Source organism: Rousettus aegyptiacus, unplaced genomic scaffold (genome assembly GCF_014176215.1).
Source record: "Rousettus aegyptiacus isolate mRouAeg1 unplaced genomic scaffold, mRouAeg1.p scaffold_m13_p_4, whole genome shotgun sequence".
In the NCBI taxonomy this organism is placed as follows: domain Eukaryota; kingdom Metazoa; phylum Chordata; class Mammalia; order Chiroptera; family Pteropodidae; genus Rousettus; species Rousettus aegyptiacus.
In genome coordinates this window covers 6,207,743-6,233,239 of record NW_023416307.1, presented here as the reverse complement: position 1 = coordinate 6,233,239, position 25,497 = coordinate 6,207,743, and the positions used below count along the sequence as shown (strand labels likewise).

General features: G+C 41.6%; 1 protein-coding gene across 2 annotated transcripts; it reads left to right on the top strand.

The window, feature by feature from the left end:
* Nucleotides 1-5,700: 5,700 nt before the first annotated feature.
* IFNAR1 (interferon alpha and beta receptor subunit 1) lies at nt 5,701-24,962 on the top strand. 2 transcript variants are annotated; one of them, XM_036219143.1, is made up of 11 exons: nt 5,701-5,947; nt 9,281-9,404; nt 12,883-13,061; nt 15,099-15,256; nt 15,341-15,482; nt 16,281-16,395; nt 18,829-19,028; nt 19,135-19,292; nt 19,755-19,905; nt 20,648-20,790; nt 21,957-24,962. In XM_036219143.1, exons 1-11 carry the CDS (start codon nt 5,830-5,832, stop codon nt 22,185-22,187), a joined length of 1,719 nt encoding a protein of 572 aa, XP_036075036.1. In that variant the 5' UTR covers nt 5,701-5,829; the 3' UTR covers nt 22,188-24,962. The 2 variants fall into 2 exon arrangements, with proteins under 2 accessions (XP_036075036.1, XP_016017904.2); XM_016162418.2 differs by lacking the exon at nt 20,648-20,790 and having other exon boundaries at nt 21,957-22,099.
* Nucleotides 24,963-25,497: the final 535 nt, after the last annotated feature.

The following is a 25,497-nucleotide window of genomic DNA, read 5'->3' as shown; positions in this document are numbered from 1 at the left end:
GGGGCCCTTTGATCATTGGGGCCGTGCGATCCTTCGGGTTTCCTCTAGCAGAAGTGAATCTTCCCCCTGAGCCTTTCGGAAGTAGAAAAACAATAACCACAATGGTCAGGTGGGGGAATAGCCAATATTTATTGAACGCCATATGCCAGATACTGGACTAAACTCTTTAAGTGCATTAATTAATTTAATCCTCATCACACCACTATGACATACACTCCTTTGGTCCCCATAAGGAAACAAGATAAAATAACTTGCCCAAGGCTCCAGAGTGATGGAGCTAGGATACCCACTCGGGTCAAGTCATCTTCAGAACGCATACTCTTAGCCAGCAGGCCCACAGTTCCATTTCAGAGATACTTAGTGACCAGTCGGGCAGAGGTGTGGCTGCCCTCCATGGTAGTACTTAGACCGGATATCTTTCTCTCCCTGTATGCAGTCAGTGCATGGCCGGTCTCACTCTTTCCTCAAGCGGCGCTGAACACACGCCTTCCAACATGACATACCACTTGCCTGGAACACTGCTCCTGTCTTCCTTTCCTGGCTGTCTCCTCCTTATACCCTCGGTCTCCACTTACTCAGCTCTTACTCCAGGTCGCCTCTGGAAATCCATACTCCTTGCCACCAGTGGAGTGTTTGTACTGTTTGCTTTATTAATAGTTCACTAAATTGTCTGCCTGCTGGGACGAGGAAAGGAGTAAGGTGATAAAGCATCAAAGAGAAAGGCAATGCGGGACGTTCCGGAGCAGAGTGGCTCAGACTCCTCCCTGAGCATCCTGGGGCTAGTATCTATGCACCCTTAAAGTTTGCTCCATTGGGCTGCTGCTCAGCCAGTGACTCTGAGCTTTTCCCCATCAACCTCCCCACCCAAAAGGAGTAAACTCCTTTTTCTGGAATCTTCTAAACTAGGGTACAGCACTCTGGGATTTGTGTTGAAATAAAGGGTCCAATAGAGTGCAATGAAATTCTATTTGCACTGTTCAACAAGAAATAAATTAACCATTACTAATGTTGACATATGGTCTAGCACTTAGTGCAAATGCCAGAGGATCACCTGTCACATTCAACGATGTGTGACATCCCTGAGCACAGAGTGGGAGTCCCACCAGGTGGAAATGTGAGTGATGCTTCCTCTTGTTTGCTTTTGGAATTTCTGACCATGTCTAGCCATTTACTTGGCCCAGTCAAGCATGTTTATAGATTACGTAGCTAGTTTTAACTAAAGCTCAGGAAGTGGATGTGACAAGATTCCCACTAATAAACTGGCAGTTAAAGATAATTGTCATAACACAGAAGTGAATAAGATAACATCAGAACTAACTCTTTTCTGGTTATTGGTATGAATTTTGTGGAGTTTTTTGTGACAACGTTATGATATAAAAACGATGACAATCTGATCAGACCCTTCAAGAACCCAGTAAAAAAAAAAAAAAAAAGATCATCACAATGACTATTTGTGAAATGTTTTTATACTCATTGTCATTACACCCTGAAATCAGCCATTTCTCCAAGGGCCCCTGGTTTCTCTTAGTGGGGAATGGTATTTAGAAACCATAATCTGGGCACTAAATCATATTGAGACTTGAGATAATAGCTAATGACAGTATGAAGCCATAACATTAAAAAAATCCATAAAACCAAACCTCTTCAAAGTATTCAAATGCGATGGAGATTGAGAAAAATAACTCTTGTTCGTTATGAAATTTCACTACAACCGATGACAATGTTTAGTAGCCGCTTTTGATTTCTTAACAGCAAATAAAAAAAGCCACATGTCATGGGAAACACTTTTTCTTGCCACTATGTGATGATAAACTGAAGTATATTCCTCTGCCAACAAACACTATTGGAAATGTATTTATAAAAAAAAAAAAAAAAAAGGCTGCAGATCTGAAGAAACAAGAATTAAGCTTGCCGTATAACTACATGGTGACATACCATAAAGACAACTATTTCCAACAAGGCCTTTTCAAAAGTCAAATACACGAGGAACTACTTTTCTTCGTCAGCCCCCAAGGAAGAAACAAGATGGCAACAGGAGTGTATTTTAATTAAAACGAAAAGTTTTAGTGCCCACATCCTGGTTTCAAAATACCATTCCCCATTAAAAGAAACCAAGGCCCCTTGTTGAAATGGCTGACTTTAGGACCGGAGCTAAAAAAGTGTCAAATAAACCTGGAATATCTTATGCCAGAGCTAAAAGAAGTAGAAAAGAAAAAAAAAAAAACCCTGTGACATACCAAAAGGAACAGGAGCCAGCTTGAAATGGTTCCCATTGGCCTGAACTGGTACAATTCGGGAGCATTCAAATAAAGAGGCTGAATTGGTGGAGCAGAGGGGATTTTTAGGGCAGTTAAACTCTTCTGTACGTAATGGGGGGTATGTGATGAAGCAAAGTAGAATACGCCACCTCAAAATATGCTACGTTGGCACATTATTTTGAATTCAAGTAACTTGAGAAACAACTGGTGTGGGCAGGGACAGTCTGACCCTCTTTGTCACCTTTAAAGTAAGCAATAAATCCCTCACGTGAACTTACCTTCCTGTACCAGGAAGGTAGAAGGCATCCTTAGGACTAGATATCCCCAGGATGTGTGTGTAAATCAACCTTGCTACCTCTTCACTAACTTACTCCTCTCAAAGCTTTAGTGTCCCGTTCTTGGTTTCTAAATACCATTCCCCACTAAAATACTGCCCCTTGGAAAAATGGCTAATTTCAGGGTTGGAGCTGAAAAGTATAAAATGAACCAAAACTCCTTTGTCTTGTCGATTCTTCACCACCTTATTTCTTTGTCTAAAAGGCATAAAAATGCCTGCTTTGCTCACTTCTTTGAGTCTCGTATTTTCATGGGGCTCCCATACATGCGTAACTAAAGTTGTTTTTCTACTAATCCATATTATGTCAATGTAATTATTACACCAACCGAAGAATATAATTACGTAGCGCATTCGGCAAAACCCACAGAACATACAACACAAGGAGTAAACTATGTAAACTATGGATCTTAGTTCATCATAATGTATCAATATAAGATCATTTATTGTAATAAATGTACTATACCAACATAAGATGTCAATTATAGGGGAAACTTAGGAAGGGGAAAGTGTGCATATGGAAACTTTGTACTTTCTGCTCAATTTTTCTGTAAAACTAAAACTGCTCTAAAAAAGTTTATTCATTAAAAATTAATAAGCAAATATAGTAACTAACTGTAACCAATTAAATAATATGCCATGAGTCCACACTGATAATAAATAAGATAAAGCACTTTCCTATGTCAACTAATACTTGTAGTGGGGGAGGCAGGGTTAAATTGCCATTTCACAACTATCACAGCAGACTGGTTCAGGCGGGGGTCATTAACGGACACTTATTCTAGAAAAGTTCTGGGAACGTTTGATGAAGAACAGAGTATTTGCAGGATTTCAGAGTATGTAGCCACAAATTAGTTGCAAGGGGAAAAATAGCAACTATACAGTGGAGAAACTGGATAACACTTGACCATATGAACAAAATTAGCATCCCAATAAGAGGAGAACAGATGTAACTTGCCTGTGTAGGTGGAATGTCTGAGCGCAGGACACAATTTATGCAGTATTCCAGCCAGAAATACATAATCTGAATCTAATCATGAGAAAGCATCAGACAAGCCCAAACTGAGAAGCATCTATAAAATAACTGGCACATATTATAAAAAGTCGGTGTCGTGAAAGACCAAGGCCAGATCTAAAATAGTTCAGGGAGTGCGCGCGCACACGCACGAGGAGTTTGTACCTATATTTGTGTGTATATAAACAGAGAGAAAGCACAAATGTAGCAAACTTTTAACAATTTGTTGAATCTGAGCAAAGGATACGAAGCTCTCTTACTATTCTGTACGTTTGAAATTATTTCAAAACAAAAGGTTTAAAAGCATTTGTTTAATAAAATAACAACTGCAAGTCTAACCTCTGATGGATCATTTTGACTTGAATTAAGGAGCATGGGTCTGAGTTAAGGTTAGAGAGCTAGCACCCACCACATGGAAAATTAATTCATGCTTCGCCCACGAACTATTACAGCAAATAAATTGAAACTGAAGTGCATAAAGCGCTATAGGGTGTCACACCTGTGGTAAATTTTATTAAAATATAATCCAATATTTACAATATATTTCCACATTATGATGAGGAAAGACCATGAAACTCTGTATCATGCAAATGCTGTCAACTCAGAGATGAATTATATTTTTACAAGAGATATTTACCCACCTTTTTTTAACAAGTGGATATTACCATGTTCTGTCTCAAACTGAAAAACACAACAAACCATTGACTGAATTACTTAAAAGTGGTTTTACTGTGAGCGAGTGAAAATCAAAAGAAACTATAGATATAAGCTACATATAACTTGCATTTTTAAATATTTGGGGATATTTCCATTTGGATGTGATTTCTGTTGTCAAAGACGCTGTGTACATCTATAAAAACTCTAGCTGCCCACTAAAGGAGGGGGTGGAGAGGTGGCAAGAATGTTTAAAAATCTTTCAAGTGAGATGTTTCCATTGGTTTGGGGCCTATTGTTCTAGATGTCAAAATGCAACCTATTCCAAATAGTTTTGCAAGAACGTTTGGACAGCAGGAAGTGGATTTTTAATAAAAACTTTCAGAGAGTCGTTGGAAAGGCTTTTTAACATAAGTATGATTCAGTAATTAGTTACAAGCAGGAATATCCCTCTTCTTTGGATCACATGTTCTCATCGGGTATTTTTCCATCTATGACATCGTTAAAGGACTGACATACTCAGAATCAAAACAAAGAATCGCTGAATTGCAAAGTGATAACCCAAAGTTTTAAAAAATGAAGCCAAACAACCCTGGACAGATTTACTAAAAATCAATGTTCACTTTAAATGGATGAATCTCATGGTATGTAAATTACACCTCAGTTTCTTATAACGCATATTCAAATCGTGTTGTTCTCTACAAATATTCATTTTGCCATGGAATTGATAATATTGTTAGGTGTTATAATTAAGAGCTAAGATTTGATTGCTTATTTCACCTCTCCTTTACTTTTCATTTTGCTTATTTTCATAATGTACCTAACTATTAAGGTATTCAAATAACCATTTGAATGGCGGACTCAAATGGTTTACTGATCAGAGTAAATCAAAAGAGTTTAAAAGCCCGCTGTTCTGGAGACCACCGCAAGCCCGGAGGCCTCGTGATTCTCTCCCCGGAGCCCGTACCCCCTCCACGCGGCCGCCTCGAGCGCCAGCCGCGTCCAGACCTAACTCTGGACCTTCCTGCCTTTCGCCCACAGCGCCCTTGCGCCCAGGGGACGGCCTGGCCCGCTCGGCGGTTTCCTCATTCCAGCTGCTCTTAATCCCCATACTGCTCTCCGAGGCCCCCGAGTCCTCGACGCGGGTCGGGCGTTGGAAGGTGCCGGCCGAGAACGCCCGACAGGGCCCTCAGCCAGCAGCCAGCCGCCTCTGCGGGCGGATCCCCGGACCGCGGGACCCGCGCATGCGCACTGCGCACGCGCGCCTCCGCGGCGAGGCTCGAGCGCTCCCCCTAGCCGCGGCCTTCCGAGAACGAGAGGGCGGGCCGCGAGGGGGCGGGCACGGGCCGGAAGGAGGGGGCGGGGCGGCCGCGCGTGCGCACGGGGCGGCCCCGGCGCGGGGGCCGCGAGGGAGGCGCGTGCGCGGGAGGGCGGGGTGAGGGCGGGGAATGGCGGGGAGCGCCGCGGTGGTCGGGGAGGCTGCGGAGGCCGCGGAGAGTGGGGGTTGAGCGTCGGGCGCGGCGTGTGCCCCGCGGCGTCCCGTGTCCGGAACCGAAGAGCTGCGTGCGATGGCCCAGGACGTGACTAGTGGGGTCTGTGGCGCCCCGCGGACGATGCGCGACCTCCTAGGCGTGGCGACCCTAGTGTTGGCCGCCGGGATGCCATGGGTGTTGCCCGCAGCCGCAGGTGAGAAACGGGGGTCCCGGCGCAGGCTCCGGGGCGGGGCGCGAGGCTGGGCGGTGTCAACGTGGGAAGTCACGGCCCTGGAGGGTGGGTGGCGGAACGCGGATGTCTGTCTGGGAGATCTCTGGTCCTCGTGGCCACAGCGCTCAGATTGAAACCGCCTTGGGGTCGAATATCAAACAAGAGAAAGTGGTGTTAAAGTTCTTTGTTTCGTGTAGATTCCTATCGAGTTTGTGTCTTTTCGAAAAATCGGGCAGCTCGGCTAGACCGTTTGATAATAGAGCTTTAGCCAAGAACTCTGCTACTGTTCCTGAAATGCTTATCCTTCGTTTAGTAAACAGTTATTTAGTCCCACGTAGGAGGGCGATGAGGGGTGCAAGGATTCTTGCAGCCTAATAGAAAGAAATAATGAAAGGAAACTACACAGCCAAAATACGAAGGCTAGAAGCCACCAGGCTCGTTTGCTCTCTGCCTTAATGTTTAGCCGGGATGTATCTGGGGAATGGCAACTATTACAAAGTTGATTTTGCAGTGAGGAGGGAGGGGTACCCAAAGAGAAGCAGGGCCCAAGCGACACCATCAGGAATGTAGGAGGCCACCGCAACCACCTCGTGGATTCAAATGGTTAACTGTTGCCTTAGAAAACTGTACCCCTACCTGATACATGGCATCCTGTTTCTCAGACTCTTCCACTGAATAGCAGGCCTGGTGGTGGTAGGGGTCTTTGGTGCAACCGTGGTACTTTGGAGTCTTTTGTTCATGAAAATTTACATTAAACTCATGTTTGCTTTAATATAAGAATTTCCCTCCAGAGTTTTCCAGGAAGATGTGCATTGGAATCCTAACTCTAATCTACTTTAGAGAGCGCTGCTAACATCAATTTTATGCACAACTAGCGTTTATTGTGTTCTTAATGATGTGCCCAGGCTCTGAATATTGTAAGGGTATAAACTTCAGCTTTCAAAACAACCACTGGGCACTGTTATCCTCATTTTGCAAATAAGTAAACTAAAGACACTGAGAGGAGATTGTGTAATTTGCCTGAGGCCATCCAGCTAGCCAGTGGCTGAGTGGGAAATCAGACCCTGGGACTCTGGCTCCATACCTCCCTTGCTTAATTAAGACTAGACTGTTTCCCTAAAGGCCAAACAATTTAAATTATTGGTTATCCACCTCTATGTCATCTTTCAGTTAACTAACTTACTTTTTTTCCCAAAGGAATAGTAATGTGCAAAGCTAAATGAAATGTTAGCCCGAACTCGAGATCATAATGGTGCTCTATCTTTCAAAGTCCTAACAACATTCATGCTTTTCAACCTAGTAGATGCAATTCTGGGACCCCAGCCTAGGAAAATGATCCAGAAATAGGGTAGGAAATTTATATTTGTATGGGTGTATGTATTTGGATTTATATTAGACTTTAAAAAAATAATAAGCTGCATGTGCGCACCTTTGTGAATGTGAGGGTCGGAAACAACCAGCCGTACAAATAGAAGTTTGGATTAAATGCCCATTTATGCATTTTACGTGCTAAAAGGGTGAAAGAAATTATTATCAAAAAGATATTGCTAATACTAATAGAACAAAATATGAAATCTAAAATCTTGTCTAATAACTCTATTTCCAAATCTCTCTCCTTTTATCTGTCAGTTATTTGTTGATCTCCCAAATGCCAGGATGTCTGTAGCTCCAGGGTCTCCTTCCTTTAGCAGGATTGCCTTCCTGAGGGAGTCCCTGGCTCTACCCTATTGGATTTCTTCTTCCTGTGACAAGGCCCAGAATTACAGAATTAGAATGTTCTAGACTGGATACCACAGATGCCATCAGATCTTTTGTTAATCCCCGTAAACCCTATCACTGCCCTTTAGTTGCACAGAGTCTATAAAATTCCAACAAATGGGATGGGAACGAAGTTGAGAGGAGTGGGATTAGGGGAGGTATTCTGTTCGGGGATGTACTCTCAGAGAATATGAGTGTGAAACGGAAAACAGAGTGGGGACACTCAGTGAGTAGCTCCCCGAACTTAAAAATATTTAGAAAATCTTAAATTATTTTCCCTTTGACGACAAACCATAATATCTCTTAACTGGAAAGCAGAGGAAACAGTCCCAATAAAGAAAATTCTGCACAGGGACCCCTGTGGTCAAAAAAAATCTGCAAGGAGAAAACATGCTTGCCCTGAGGCAGAAGTAAAGGCTAGAAATATTGTAGGAACCAGAAATAAATTTAAAAACTGGTCTTTTAAAAATTAGAGTTTATCATAGTGAAAGATCAAACCTTAGCGATACTGAAGAAGTACATATGAACTCGGCATTACGCTGAGTACCCTGAAAAATGTAGATTAAGTATGAAGCTGGATAGACCTGCCCTTAAAGAACTCAGGAGTTGGAGATTTGTGTTTAACACAAAGAAGCGATTTTCAAAAAATCGTTTCACCAAGTTTCGAGAGCCTACTGGATATCAGGTGATGTGCTTTATTTTTTCATCTATTTCTGTGTGAAATTGAGCAGTACAGATTCACGGTGCAGCATGCGAAGACAGAGCAAGACCAGCCTGAGCTGCACTATTTGAGGAAAAGTTTTCTAGAAGGGGATCTCAGAGGATATGGGTGGTCAGGGAGGAAGATTAATGTGGATTGGAGGGGCCAGAAAGGAAAAATGAGAAGAGAGGGCATCCACCTGGTGTCAGATTTGTACTAGCACTGTAAGAAATAAAGTAGGTCTCTAGAAGTCCTTAAAAATAAACAAGGTTCAGGCTTGATTAGTTCGGCAGTCAGGACTTTTTCAGGTTCCTATAGGGCTTGGCTGACATAAACATTCATACCCCTCTCGATTTTGTTAATGTGAATATTCATTTCCTGTGAATAGCTGTCAACTTTGAAATCACGTCTGTTCAGTTCTCTGTCAGGGTCCATGAAGCACATGTCTGTCTCAAACATACAGTGTGAATTGAAACCAAACATTTGAACCTTGTGTCCATTACATCAGAATCTCTTCCAAACCAAAGAAAAATTCCAGTTTTATAGAAAGACCGTTTTTTTTCCCATTAAAAAACCGCACTTTTTTCCTTTGTTTTTCCAACTTTACTGAGATATAATTGACATTCAGCACTTTTTATAGATTAAAAATCTTTTTCCAGCTCTCTCAGATGCAGAGATATAATTAGCAACCTCCCTATCCTGAGATCAATCATTAGGTGTTCTTAAATTTTTTTATATACTTAATTGTTATATTTAAACATATTCATTCTCTAGTCAGTGATGCGAAGAGAATAATAATGTTTTTAAAAATACCTGCAGTGTACATATAACTGTCTTCTTTCTTGTTACCTTTATAGGAGAAACAAACCTAAAATCTCCCCAAAATGTAGAGGTCTCCATCATTGATGACACCTTTGTCCTGAAGTGGAACCAGAGCGATGAGTCTGTCGGGAATGTGACTTTTTCAGCAGATTATCAAACGTATGTGACTCTGCTTATTGGTTTGTCAGAATCATTTGAAGAATTTTTATAATTTTAACACCACATTTTTTTGTTAGTGAAACATTTGGGTTTTCCATTTTTTAAAGAAATTTTGTAATATTTATAACTTCACCTCTTCAAATATAGACAGTCAAATTTATCTTTGGACTTTTGACACAAGAGATTTGGGGGACGCCAGTGGCAGACAGCTTCCTTGTCCATAGCCATACCTTCTCTGTTCTGGATGCTCCATGTTCTTTAAATATAAATCCGGCTCTGGACTACACCATCACCATAACTTGAGGATATGGGAGAAAACCCCAAAGGGCCTGGCCATGGTTTTGGAATAGGGCACCAGGTCTCTCTGGTCAGGCTTTCCAATTGTCTCCATCACACATGACATTTTAACTTACATGCCATTTATAAGCATCAGTATGGCACACCCTGCATTTCCACAGATCTGATATTTTTGGAGTTTCAGTTCCTCCTCCCTAGTCCTTACTTGGTATTTAATAAATACCAAGAGGATAGGCAGGCAGAAAGTTGCAGAAGAAAAGATTACAGAGGGAAATAGGGCTCTGGAAATGCAGGGCTTGGAGTGTTGGGGCCCGTCTGCTCACCACACTACCTGTCCAGGAAAGAGCAGGCAGGTGATTAGGCAGTGAAGAAACAAGGCATAGGACCTCCAGCACCGGGATCCCATCACTTCACCCCAGCCGTGGCACTGTTGTTCTGCAATTGATTGTTAATAAAATTAAATATAATTGTATGTACGAGAGCACATGTGTGGATATATATGTGTGTACACTATCACATATATGGTTTTTCTCAGAATCGATAACGTAAAGGTTTTTATCTCTAGAAGTTGTCTTTAAATTGAACTTTGAGTTTTGTTACCAATTTTGTTTTTTGCTTTAGCTCAGAACATTCTTATTAAACAGCCGTTTTAAGTATAACAAAGATGCCATCAGATACCCTTCTTTAAAGTTACCCGCATCGTAAAGGACACAGCGAGCGCTGGACAGTGCTCTCACGTTGTCGTGCCTCCGCACATCGCATTGCTTGTCCTGAATTCTCCAGTCCACGATCGTCCGTTACCCTTCCGTTCTGACTCTAGCATCAGATGCATTATTTCAGTCCACGCATTATTCTGTACCGTTAGCTTTATAAACAATCATTTTGTTGAAATATGCCAGACTGCAGCTTTAGGGAGACAGTATAGCGTTAGGGTAGTGCAGTGATCTGGACTTGAGCCAGGATGCTTGGGTGAGATCCATCCTCTGCGACTTATTCCCTCTATCCCAGTTTCCTTATCTGTTAAGTAAAAACTACGACCACATGTAATTTAGCATCCAAACCGATACTTTTGAGAGTGAAAAGAAGTACTTAATTTTGCATAAGCTGAAACAACAAGATGAAACCAGGACTATCCTAGGCAAACTGGGCTAGGACACCCCAGTAATAAAGTGTCTAAGAAGGTGTGTATGAGCGTTGAACAATTATATATAAAGTGCTCTGAACAGTGGCATGGAGTAAGTGATCAGTTGAAGTGTAAGTAGTAGCAGCAGCAGACTGGTATTTTTCAGTACATACAGCGTTTCTCAGGATGTGGCACGTGTGTCGCTGGTGATAAATGATACACAGGCACATGAATAAGCTATTAGGGTACCAAGGCCTATAGAATCCATGCTGTCTAAGACATCAGTGTTTGTGATCTGTAGCTAAAATTTGTTACGGTGTAAGTAGTGTGTAGCAGTATTCTTTGATTCAACAGATACCGAATGCCTTTAATGCCAAACACCCTTCTGGGCGCTGAGACTACATTGGCGAGTAAGGCAAAGATGGCACAGTTATATTACGAAACTTGTTTTACGAACTGAATTTTACATTGGTTGCATAGTCATTTGCAAATTACATTCTGTTCCGATCTAAATACTGTATGTGGTAAAGTTTTTTTTTTTTTTTTTTTTTAAGGAATGAAAGTAGCTACTGCTACAGTAGCTCCCTTACATGCAAAAGCAGTTGTAATAGAGTGTGCAGGAAAGACAGACGTAAAAGTGAGGGTGGGTCAAAACAAAACCAGGGCTTAGTTTTAAATTTTTAATAAAGTTTCTGTTTATAGAAGAGTTTTCCAGGTGAATTGACCATAAACGCATTACTGACTTTTTGCCAGTAGCTCATTTTATTTTGACCCTTTATGCCTCTGATTTAAAGATGTCTGTGCTGTACCCACTTCCCAGACTTCGTTGTATCTCCTACTTTCTCTGGAATTGGATTTTCTAATAAATGCTATTTGAAAAAAAAAAAAACAAAAAACCAAAGCTATCCCCCCAAAATCTGGATTTTGAGGTATGGAGGAGTTATTGAGGAATGTTTTTGTTAAATTATCATTAATACCAGCTCTAATCTTAGAGCTCAATAGGTAAAGTAGAAGAGGCAACTGGCCGGGAAGGAAGGATTCCATATGCTAGTGTGTATTTTTGGTAATTAAAAAAAAATGTTTCCTTTTTGAAAAATAAAGTAGACTTGAATTTGGGGCAGCACCAAAATTATTTGGATTTCATCCCTAGTTTCTCTCATCATAAAGCATCTTTAAATGAAGTCTACCGTATTGCCAAAAAAAAAAAAAAAAATCAGCTGATGCTAGAACTACAAATGAAGCTTGACAAAAATGCCTTCTCAGAGGATGGTTTCTCTGCGTGGTTAAGGTAGGCAGGGCTGACCACAGGCAAAAGGTTGAGATCTAACGTTTGTTTTCTGCAAACCCTCGCCTTCGCTGCAGACTCCTTTCCCCTTTGTGGCAACGGGTCCTTTGTGTTTGGGGCACTGGCTGCCAACTTGATTTCTTCATGTATTTGAAGAATCTGATATTAATCACTTAAACTTTTTGATTGACAAAATCCACTTTATGTTAACATTTTAAGTTCTTTGTTTCTAGCGATGTAATAGAAGAAATTAAGGGGATCAGCTAACAGGGGGGATGTTTTGGTTTTGAGGAGTGTGGAGGAAATTTTCAAACCATATTGATTCTAAGGTCTTTCTTAGGGCTAGTAAATCCGTTCATTGGAGGAGATCAGAGGGAATTTAGTTCCCAGAATTTCAGTTAGAAAGAGAAGATCCAGAAATACAAAGCAGTTGGCCAGAAGTCACATAACAAAGCTGACACTGAGTACACTTTTACCTTATGGGTCATTTCTTTCTCTGCTTCTTTGACATCTAAACCACCCACGAAATTATAGAACCGTATTAAAAAGTAACTTTATGTCAGAATTAATCCTTTTTATGAATAATAACTTGGTATGTATGCACGGAAAAAGAGTGGAATGTTACACACTTAAAATGTTAACAGGATATGAACTCAAGCAAAAGAAGTAACTACTTAAACTAGCTTAATAACGTTAGAAAATAAAAAAGGTATCTGATGCTCTTTCGTGTTTATACATTTGCTTATTCATTCTGTTGCTTTTTTATTTTAAAGGCCTGGGATGGATAATTGGGAAAAATTACCTGGATGTCAAAACATTACTAGTACCGAATGCAACTTTTCTCCACTCAAGATAAATGTTCTTGAAGAACTTAATTTGCGTATAAGAGCAGAAAAAGGAAACAACGTGTCTTCATGGTCTATGGTTGACTCATTTATACCATTTGAACAAGGTAAAAAAAAAAAAGTCGCCAGCTTAATTACATTATATTCTTTGTTAAATAGTACCAGAACACCTCGCTTCTCATGTATGATGAAAATCTCCCATCTTAAACACACGGACACGCACGCATGCACACACGCATACGCACAAAGATTCACTTAAACCTGTGTCTCATTCCTGCGACGGCCTCATTTTTCTGTTTTCCCTGTAATAGCGATCCTCAGCGCACAGGCCACAAGACCCTTCAGGAGGTCAAGCCAAAACTATTTCATAATAATTCGGATGACTCGTTTGCCTTTTTCATTTTCATTCTCTTGAGCGTGCACTCGTGTTTGCCAGACGCTGTTTGATGTATGATTTGGTGACTGAATACAGGAGTCAGTGTGAGATACATGTGTCTTCTTTATTAAGCCAGACGTTCCAGAGGTTTGATCAAAATGTGAAATAGCACCGCTTTTCTCACGAAGCTTTTTTGGTTGGTTGGTTGGTTGGTTGGTTTGGAGAAATATAGTTAATTTTTCATAACATTTGTTACCATGTAATCGGTTTATCATTGTTTTTAGTAAATTTATAAATACTTTAAATTACTTTCAATTTTATTGGTTAATATGCTAAATATTGAAAGACATACCCTAGATAAAGAAAAGCTCTTCAAGATCCTGTTTCTTTAAGGGCGTAAAGAGGTCTCAAGACCAAAAAGTTTGGGGACCACTGCCCTGTTCGAAACTCAGAGTTATTGGTAACTCTTCTCCTCCACTTCCTCTTCAACCATGTCCACTCGAGCTTTGTTCTTCCTCGTGACACCACAACCGCTCTTGTCCAGGTCACCAGCGACCTGCGTAGTGCCGGGCGTGTTCCCAGTCATCTCTGGCTCCGTTCCTCCGGGGCGTGGACGTGGTCGTCACTCCCTTTCCCTGAAACCCTTCCCTCCCTGGATCTCCAGGGCACCGCTCTTTCTGGCTCTCCTGCTCGTCAGCCGCTCCTCGGCCGGTTTCTGCCTCACCTCTCAGACCTTGCAGTGTGGACCTGCCGCAGGGCCCAGTCATTTAACCTCTTCTCTCTCTGCAGCATCTCTGTGCTCTTAACTCCAGAAATGGTATCTCCGGCTCCGTTTCTCTTCCCCTTACCCTTAGATTTGTATCACTCTTCAGCTCTGTTCGGCGTTCCTCCTTAGATCCCTAAAAGCCATCTCACGTTTAGAATGGCCAAATCAAGCTCTCCATCTTTCCCCTTGAAACCGGCTCTTCCTGCAGCGTTTCCATCTCTGTTAATGACACCACCTGTCTGTTCGCTCAGGCCAAGAGCCTTGGCATTGTCTTTAGCTTCTCTTTTCCTCACATCCTACATTTAATCTGTCTACATATTGTGAATGATCAACCTTCAAAGTATATCCTGAATCCAACCCCTAGTCACTTCCACTCCTGCTGCGAGCCTTTATCAAGCCACTTTTGTCATTTGAGCTACTGTAATAGCTACTTCTGGTCTCCCTGCTCCCTCATAGGTAAATCAGGATGATCATCCTATGGCACTCCTCCAGTCTCAGCCTTCAAGTTCTTTATTACCTGGCTGCTAACTACCTCTCAGATCTCATTTTCTACCACTCAGACATTCGAGCCCCCCTATTGTCTCTTGAAAACGGCGAGCACCATCCCGTCTTAGGGGCCCTGCCCTTGGTGCACGCCCAGCCTGGAGTACATACCTTTCCCCTGTGTATTTGCATGACATTCTCTCACATTTGAGTGAGGTCTCAGCTCAGGTGTCTCAGAGAGGCTTTCCCTGACCTACTTAACTACACAACTCTTACCATTTTCTGTCCCTTTAGTGTATTTCATTTTTCCTTATAGCACAAACGACATTATATGTATTTGTTTATTTGTTTGGGTTTGCTTGGGTTTTTTTTTTTTTTTTTTTTTTTTTTTTTGCCATATCTTCGTTAATGAGGGACTGCCTCTGTCAGGCACATATTAAGCAGTCTGAATTATTTGTTGAATGAATGTTTTGGTGTTGTATTAAAGAGGTTATATAGTAAATGTGTTGATTTTTACAGCTCAAATTGGTCCTCCAGAAGTGCATTTAGAACCTGAAGATAAGGCAGTAATAATAAACATCTCTCCTCCTGGAACAAAAAACAGTGTCATGTGGGCCACGTTTACTTCAAGCATTATATACAGCGTAGACATCTGGAATAAATCTTCAAGTGCAAAAGTAAGCATTATTTTTATCTGTGTTTGATATGAGAGAAAAACAATGTGAATTAATTCTAAGATTTGACTTTGTACTTTTTTAAAGAACTGGACTGAAATTGTTATTCCCGGAAGTAGAATTTATGACCTCTCACCAGAGACAACTTACTGTTTAAAAGTAAAAGCAGGACCACGTTTACAGAGAAAAGTTGCTTTTTATAGTCCAACGTATTGTGTAAATACTACAGGTAAGGAGGAAGTTTTGTTTTAGATTCAATAGCTGTATACAGATAGACAGTCTATTAATTTTGGCATTTTTTGCATAATTGCTGAAATTTATTCAATGGTTTAATAGATATTAAAACAAAAGCACATACATAAGCAAAAAAATTTCTTCAGAATCCACAAAAAAGAGGCAGTTGCTGGAAGAACAGTTAGTCTTCCAAAAAGTCTACCTTTATAAGTGAAACGTTAAAATATGAAAGCATCCTGATATATTTAATCAGTGACATCTTGTCAACAATTAAGGTCACTGATAGCCGTTTAAATTTGTTTATTACCTTAATTATAAATTTAATAAGCTTTGTTTTTTTAAACCAAACCATAGGGAGTGGTTTAAAGGAAAGTTTTCTTCTCCTGCTTCCTTACTCTCAATTCTGTTTATCAGAGATAAGCATTGCTAGTAGTTTATGTATCTCCTTTCAAACTTTTTCCAGGGCTAATATCAGAATATACACAGACATACAGTTTTTTTTTTTTTTAATTACTGTTCTGTGTTTTAAAAAATAGGATCTCGTTGGACATATTTTACAACTTTCTTAATTAACCTAATTTATTGAAGATCTCTTTGTATGTCAGTCTATTGCATTCTTTTAAATAGCTGTATGGTATTACATTTTATGAATATACACTATAACTTATTTAACTGTTACCTCATAATGATAAAATGAAAGTCTCTTCTTGCCCACGCTGTTAAGAATTCTTACCACATGCTCTGTCACTAGAGTAAATACATATGCTTTTTTTGTATATTCTTTGTCTTCCAGTTGAAAATAAACTGCCTCCACCAGAAAACATAGAAGTCAGTGACGAAAATCAGGTCTATGTTCTTAAGTGGAATTACACACATGAAAACGTCACTTTTCAAGCCCAGTGGCTCCAGTAAGTTCTAATCCATATATTCCCTTTGGCAGTTTATTTTGCCCAGTTTACTATGCTGCCTTTCCCTCAGCTCCAGCCACCTGCAGTTCCTCGCACACATGCCGACTGATGAAGCGGGGTTTTCTCGCTTTGCTAGTGACTCACTGGATGACATTGAGCTAAGCACTTAACCTCTTTTGGGCTTAGTTTCTTCATTTGTTGTAAAACGGGGATAGTCTAATATCTAGTGTCTTTATGGGCTCTTTAAAAGAAATTTTAAAAAAAAAAAGGCGCAGTGCTAGCTAGTTGTATGTATTTCCCCAATCTCGAATGCCTGATGCATGACCCTGGTCTTTTCTTCAGACTCACTTTTTCCATAAGTTTTTGAAATGATTTCCGTCCAGTCATAACTTGTTCAGTTCAAGTTAGCCTTCCCATTTTATTATTTAAGTGGTTGTGACATATTTTTTAGTGATTACTTTAGTGGGAATTTAAGAAAGTCAGAAAGAACTGTGTTCTGTGTGGTTGAGTGGAGACTAGACATCTAAGCACCACCCACGTAGTGGGAGAGACCCGCACGTGGTTTATACTGATGGAAACTTGTAGGGGATGAATAGACGAGAAGAGAAGAGGAAAATCAGGTGGGAGGAGAGGTGAATTATGGGAGAAAAGGGATGAAAAAGAAAAAAATATCGAGGGACGAGGAATGGAGGGACCAAAGGCAAGTAAGAAGGACCAAAGATAAGGCAGGAAAGGAAGAGTAGGAAGAAAGAGACTAGAAAGAAACGAAAAGTGAGGGAGCGGGAAGGCGGACGCTGATGCGATGGAGGGCCCTGTCCTTCGGTGCCAGCTCTACATCCGAGAGCTTGCGTGATGGGAGCCCCGTCACGTGCCCCTCAGTCTGTGTACGACCTCACAGACCGATCGGAAGCTGCAGTAATCTGTGGATACCTCCTTTTCAGGAGTATGTGAAATAATAAGGCTACGGGCTAGGGAGGGATAGGGGTTTCTGATGGCTGGTCTCTAAGTTTTGGGTGAGTTCTTGGCACACTGTAAAAAGCACTGAAGGAATCGTAAAGATACAGCAGACTATAACACTTGGTCCTAGAAATCCAAAGCAGTTAGCTGACTGAAGTGTGACTTAGCACTGAGGAGTGGTATACACATTATAAGGGTTATAGAAATCGAAAATACACAAAGGAGGATAGGACTGGAGGGAAGCCATTTGGAAGGAGGTGAGATGTGAACAGACCTTGCTTGTTGAATCAGATGTTTTAAAGGACGCGAAGGAGGGCATCCCAGGCCAGACGGCAGCACAGCGCGAAGCTCGGGATGTGAGGGACCTAAAATTAGGCCGGGGTAAGGGAGAGGTGTTTGTTTTCTGCTGCTCTGTAACAAACCACTACACGCTCAGCAGCTTAAAAAACACCGTTTCTTACCTCTCTGACTTCTGGTCAGGAGTCCAGGCGTGGCTTATAGCTGGGTCCTCTGCTCAGGGTCATACAAGGCGGCCGTAAAGGTGTCAGCCAGGGCCGTGGCCTCACACAAGGCTCAGGGACCTCTCCTGAGCTTGTGTACTTGTTGGCAGAATTCATTTCTTGCACCTGTAGAACTCATGGGGGCCTGCTTCTTGAAGGTCATCAGAAGAGGGGAGCTCTGACCGCTGGAGCCTCTGATTAGGTCACACTCACCCAGGGGTCTCATTTGCGTAACTCATAGTCGACTGATTTGGGACCTTACTTTCATTTGTAACATCTCTTCACCTTTGCTGCGTAACGTAACCTAATCGGGAGTTCGCAGGTCCGTTCAGGCCCAAGGGGAGGCCGTGTGCACCAGGGGCTGGACTCCTGGGGGCCAGCTTGGAATCTTGCCTCCCACAGTGGGCAAGCCCTGCCTTGAGAGCAGCAGAGCATTTGGGCATAGGAGAGCAGTGAGAGAAAGGGGGCATGGGATGACATTAGGCTGAGCCTCGGACTATCCCATAGGCGTTTGGGTGCCACTGGGAATTTTGTGTTGAGGGATGGGTAACATGAGGTCTGTATTTGAGGAAGGTGAAGATGGTCGGTCACGTCGTATGTGGTTCAATGAACTAAAGACAGGAACCAACCAGTTAGTTAGGAAGCTGTTGTAGTTCCGGGCTTAAATCGAGATGCTTTGAGCTGTTGGTTCCTCGGCAACTAACTTGACCTGTCCAGGCTCGGTTAGGGGCCCATACTCTGGTGAGACTCTATCTAGCACACCATTACTTTATCACACTTGAGCGAGATCTTTGGTTTTCTTTAGTGTTGTATACATGTCTCTCCCCCTGTATTGTGACTTTCCTGAGGGTGGGGACTATTTATCTTTATAACCTTAGCTTCCAACAATGTCTAGCCTATTATAGATACTCAATAAAAATGTTTATTAAATTAATGTGTTTGGAATTAAAAAAAAAAATTTTGTGTGTCTTAAAAGTGCCTTTAGGAAAAAGATTCATGAGAACTATTCAGGAAGATGGAAACAAATACCGAATTGTGAAAATGTCACAACTACCCAGTGTGTCTTTTCCCAAAATGTTTTCCCAAACGGAATTTACTATATCCGTGTCAAAGCATCTGATGGAAATAACACATCCTTTTGGTCTAAAGAGGAAAGATTTGAGGCCGGCAGACAAGGTAAGCCAATAGTTTTTACTTTAGATTGTAATTCTTCAGTTTGGTACGGATTCTTAAAATTGTTTTCCTAATCTAAGTTAACACTGACTTTACACATTTCTTCCAGATTACATACCTCCTCCAGTCATCGACTTGAAGCCCATTAATAACAGCTCGCTGCGGGTCTGTTTCGGTGACCCAAAAGGCTCTCAGAACAAGCCCGTGAACCGGCATCCCTCACTAATTTATGAAATTCAGTTTTGGGAAAACACTTCAAATGCTGAGGTAAAAAGACTAGGTAGTATAATTTGGAAATTTAGAGTCGTAATTGGGTAAAAAAAACCTGAAGTTAAAATTTTAGGGAACTTTGTTAAATTTTTAAAAACGCCGATTAATTCAAATATTCACAATATGAAAAATATTAGCATTTTTCCCTGTTTGCAGGGCAGAGCGATGGAGCGCCCGCAGCCAGAACTGAGATCCCCGAGCCCGTTCCTACTCAGTCAGAATCTCGCGCGTAGAACTCAGTTTGCGTTACCACGATTCCCCAGCCTTTACCTCAACCACTCTCTCTCAGCCCTCCCCCGCAGCTGTGACCCCCAAAAACACCTCCAGACATGCCACATACCCCCATGGTTCTTACGGGGCTAGTCTTAGATTGAATATTTAAAGAATTCAGAAAAGAGCTATTTCCTGATTTCATGAAGTGACTAAATTTTATTAATGACATACTTATTTTTTTCATAGAAGAAAATTGTAAAGGAAAGAGCCGATTTTACGTTTCCCAACTTGAAACCACTGACTGTATATTGTATCAAAGCCAGAGCACTGATCGAGAATGCAAAGCGGAATCTAAGCAGTGATTTCAGTGATACTGTGTGCAAGAAAACAAAACCAGGTCAGACTCTCTCATTCTGTCTTCTCCAAAAAACGCAGCTAGGCTTAATAAAAATAATTCGAGTCATCGAAAATTGTAAAATACTTCCTTTTTTTACTGAAAAAATATATAGAGAATATTTTTTCATGAACTATATGAATTTAAAAAGTATACCTTCAATCTGGCTTTCAGTTTTAGAAAATATTATTAAAGCTCCACTGAATTTGGTGTTTTTGAATGCTTTATATTTCATCCAATATCTGCATAATTAACTTCCTGTAATAATTGTTCCTTAGTATTAAATAAGACTTTTAACTTTTTTACATAATCTTTAATATAATTACCATGTAGAAATCACTTAATTAGTTCAACCGTGAATTTCTTTTTTACGTGGGAAAGGTTTATCCGCATTCTGTGTTTCACAGTTTCTAGTGTAGCCTGTAGATGCTTAGTCGCAGAATGTCTTACAGTGTGCCAGCTGCATGTTATAGAAGTGCTGGAGAATACCGTGTATGTTTGGAGCTGTGTGCCAGTATCATATCCTTCGCCAAGGAGCTCTTCTTCACTTCCCAGGCCACCTTTAAAAAGTAAACGCCATTGCCTACGGCTGTTGCCGGCTCAGTGCTACCAGAACTATTTCTGAGGGTATTATTCAATAGATTTTCATTTAATAGAGTTCCTTCATACTAACTGCAGAAGTGTAACATACACATTTGTGTGTCAAAATATGTATTGATGCTAAACACCACTTACTCGTTTTTAGGAACTACTTCCAAAACCTGGATTATAGCTGGAATTTGCATCGTGTTTTTGATCCCAGTTGTCCTTTATACTGTGAAAGTCCTCTTGAAATTTATCAACTATGTGTTCTTTCCATCAAAAAAGCCTCCTTCCACTATAGTTGAGGTATGTTACTTTTCTTTGTCAACAACTTTTCTTAAAATGGAGGGAAGATATATTTGATTTCAACAGGATATATGTTTTCTTTAGACAATAATACAGACTGATTTGGGTACTTCCTTCAGAATTTTAGTAAACTAACTTTGGAAACAATCATTTAATGTAATATAACATGGAATGGTGAAGTTTGTCCTGCATCTCATATTTTTCTGCAGTTTGGCTACTGTGGAATATGTTTTTACCATTGAAAGTCTTTGTATTCACAGAATAAAACATTACCATCAGTGCAGAAACTGTATTTTATGGATGAAATCACAGAAAGTAAAATAACAAATCATGAGTTTCCTCCCATGACAACTCTCCATTTTGGTTTTTTGTTTGCTTGTTTGTTGGCACTCTTGTGAGGTCAGCGTGTTTCATGAGAGCGCTAAGTGATGAAGATCTAAGCACAGAATCTGCCCTGTGTGTCCGCTTAGGGCAGAGAGCATTGTTAAGAGCTCAGGCTTCAGAGACACCTCAAGGCCGGTTGTTGAGAGGCTGTAATGTATTTGCACGTATGAGTGCTGTGAACTGGAGCAAGTCCTCTCAGTGAGCTGAAGCCAGCGATCCCATTCCATAGAGTTGTAAGCAACGAAGATAAACCAGAAGGGCTTAGCCCTGTGAAACTGCTCAATGGCGTTTACTTTTTAACTATTTTACTCTTCTGCCCAAGTTTTTAAATATCGTTCCTATATTCTCTAATACTCATAGCCGTTATTTAAAGAACTTAAAACTAGCTAGTTACAACAGCTAATCCTAGCTGAACAGGAAAAAGTTAATTTATCGTTTGTGCTTCTGGAAATTTGTGGATTGTGTACAAAAATTGTTGTTATTCCAAAATAAAGCTTCATAGCCCCAGTGCACTCCCCCTTCCGTCCTCCCCCGTGCTCTCGCGTTCCCTGCCCCCGAGAGCCCAGTGGCCCTTTCTTGGACACTGTTCCTATGCTTACCAGAAACGGTGTTAAGATGTGTGTGACCTCACTGGTGATGGTTTTATTCTAAACGTTATAATGCAGGCGATAGGCTCTTTGCCGACTTTCTATTATGCTATTAGAAACTAAAGCTATTAGAACTAGGAAACATTTTTATTATTTTAAATAATTTGTTTCTATTCTTTCTCTTTTTTAAATTAGTGTTTCCCTGAACAGCCACTATTTTTTTCCACTTCTGAGGAACAAACTGAAAGATGTTTTATAATTGAAAATATAGACACTGCTTCTGTGTTAGAAGAAACTAATCAAATTGATGAAAATTACAAAATATATAATTCCCAAACCAGTCAAGATTCAGGAAACTATTCTAATGAAGACGAAAACAGTGGCAGTAAAACGAGTGAAGAATTTCTACAAGAGGAAACTGAATGAACAGAAACGAACTCTCATTAGAGGATTTTGTAAAAGTTAAACTAGGAGCCTGAGCTCCTCTCTTCTCTCAGTAACTATCAGGAGGATGTTTGCTTGTTGGAGAAGAAGAAAACATCAGATCATAGGTCCTAAAAATACAGACAACCACTTACCGACAGATGAAATTACAGGAATTTGGAAAAAGTCTTCCACATTCTTTTCCCTGTGCGAGATCTTATAAGACCTGTTATTGGACCTGTCTTAGATGAGATGAGCTGAATCCGAAAGCTGCCCTGTGTCGTTCCGATGATGTCCGAAGGGCTGCCGCCGTTTGTGGCGAAAGGTGGTGGTGTGTTCGATCCGTTCATGTCACGGTGCTGCCGGTTGCTGCGTGTGTCGCGGAGTCCCCATTCCCGGTACCGCTCATTGTTTTTCAGGAGACGTTTAGAACATTTGGTCTTTTCTTTTGATGCTGAAGCAGACCCATAGGAAATTCTGAGTACCACTGCCTCTGAAAAAGTTTTCTGCTCTAGAAAACATCTGCAGATACCAGAAACATAATCCTTGGACTTCGTCAGGGGAATTCTATCAGTTTATCCTAAGAACATTGGCTCCTACGTCATGGTAACCAGGCAGTCTTTTACTATACGTGAAGATTTCCTGGTTCATAACTTACTAGAATAGCTTCTGGTTAGAATTTGCAATCATTGAATTTATAGAGAAATGGAAAAGTGTCTAATTAGAGAAGCTACTATTTTTAAGATGTGGGAGTATGTCGCTGTTAATGACAGTATATGCAAGAAGCCTTGGGACCAGGAAATGCTACCAGTAGAAAAGACAGTCAGAAGTAGCATAATTCATTAGGAAAGAAACAGGTGACTTTAGTGAAAAATAAGAATTAGGTGTATAAGCAGCTTTTAATTATTAATGTGTTATGGGGTCAATTGTTTTCGTGGCTTACCTGTCATTTTTAATACGAGGCCAGCTTCTCTAGACTGTCCAACAGTATTCCATTCTGCCTGCGTGTACTCAAGACAGTGCAAATCATTATCAAGGTGAGGGGGAAAATCTAACTGGGAAGAACACCTAATTCAAAAAATTATACGATGCTTTTCAAATGCACCTATAGCTTATTTTTATACTATTTGATATTTGGGGTTATTCACGGAGCTCCTTCACAGGAAGGAAGCCTAGGAAATCTAGGGCAAAATTGTCGACTTCAGTGGTAGCTAGAGGGACCAGGGAAAGGAGAAGGAGCTGCTCAGAGCGCGCTGGGTCGTGTGTTTGCCGAGGAGTCTCCGCTGAGGTCAGCTCCATCTGGGTAGGAGAAAAGGTGAAGGCAGCTGGCCCAGGGAGGGCTGTGACACTCAGCGCGACCTCAGCGCGTCCTCAGCTCTGCAGGGCCCAGCCCGCGCTTTCCTGGCGTCCGGGCTCCTCACAGGCATCCTGCGGACCAAGCAGGGTCTCCCGCTCTAAGACACAGGTCTCTGCTGGAGACTCCCTGCAGTGCCCAGAACACACTCAGCTTTTGATCTTTTTGGTCAGAACGTTTAGTTGGAAGCAGACTTTCCGGGTCGGCCCTTCGTCTGTCAGGGCCTTGTCTGTGGAAATGGGCTTCCGTAAGGAGGAGGCTAAGAGCGGGTCTCGACGCCCTGCCGCCGCTGGCTCTTGTCCAGCACCCAGACCCTCGAGTTACCACTGGGACAAAGCTGCTGCAGACCTAAAAAGCAACGCTCCCTGTGTGGGATGTGAAGGAGCGGGAGCTCAGACATTAAAAGAGACCGGCAAAGTCGTCAGGGTGCGGAGATGAGGGAGCACAGGGCTTCACGTTGCAAGACCTCCCTGGCTTTCAAGGAAAAGTCCTCACTGTCGCCTTGTCTTCCAGACAGGAGGTGCAGTTCAAGTCCGTTCCTCCTGGTCCACATGTAGCTTAATCCGATGCGCTCGCTTGTAAGCTGGTCTTTTTTTTTTTGAAGATTACTTGGAAGTGCCGTGTCATCGAGCGCCTCTAAATCACACTATTGATAGTTCTCGGAGAGGCTGGGTGAAATCTAAGAATTTATGTAAAAGATCTGTGTCATTACAGCCAGAACTGCTTTTGCATTAATATATAATGTAGATTAATATGTATGTAATAGCGATGGGTCTGTAAACACATCCGTGCGTGCTCACACCTGCACGAGCATGCACTTGTGATGCGGCTGTGTTCCACTTTAGCCATGAAGTACTTAGTATAGACTCTAGCTAGAAAATTAGAAATGTTGCTCAGGACTGTGAACTGTAGAGTCCGACCAGAATTTTGTAACCTACAAAAAACTTTTCAGTATAATTTGGAGTTCGTAGCATTTTTTTCAGGCTGTGACTTTTAAAGCAGCCTCAGATAACACTTAAGAATCTGAAGCATATACAGAACCTTTCCTTCCTCCGCCTTCTTCCTTGTTACCTTTGACTACCTGACGTGATACGTGTTCGTTTTACGTGGTGTCTGTCTGCCCCCGGGAGACTGGGAGCCCTGAGAGAGCAGGGACTTTCTTGTATTCATTAGTGTCCCCAACAGCTGCAACAGTGCGGTGCCGTACACACGGAACGTGCACCGAAAATAACAAAGGAATGAAATACAAAAATTTGAACAAAGCCGGTGTTTCTTACAATGTGTCCGTGTTTACTGAGTTGTGGGAGGACATAGCAGTGTTTTCAGTGTTTCTGTTGTATGTTCCATTTCATTTGTATTTTTGTCTTAAACCCTATTGCTGTAAACAGTTTTATATAATAAACACCAAGGTCAGAAGCCTTTGATTTCGTCGTCGTGCTTGAACTTAATAAACTTCTGTTTAGCAGAGGTGCTGCAGCTGATGCCTTTGCAAGGTGTTCGTGACGGAGGGGGCCGACGCCTGTGGCAAACGTCCCGATGGCCAGCGCTGAGTCCCGAAGGAGCCGCTGCCGCCCCTGTCCCCCGCTTGTCCCGGACGCGGAGTCCGTTTGCTCGCCCTTTTCCACAGCCCCAGCCGAAGACTTGGCGGAAGCACAGCCTTGCACCTGAGTGTGCGGTGGTTGCCCACTCCGCTTGTGTGAACCAAACTGCTTTCTTTTTACAAATACTTCTCAGAATAAGCTCCTTCTACGGAGACTCCCCAATCCCACATGTGAATTACCACATAGACATTTGAGTCTGAAGCTGAACACAATTGACATTCAACTGTGAACCCTTCCATGTTGGTGTTTTTAATAAGTTTTCTCCATTTTTTTTTTTTTCCCACGATGGACAGGGAAGCAAACGTTCATCTCTGGTGCCTGGGAAATGCTGTTCCTTCGCAGCAGTACAATATCAGTA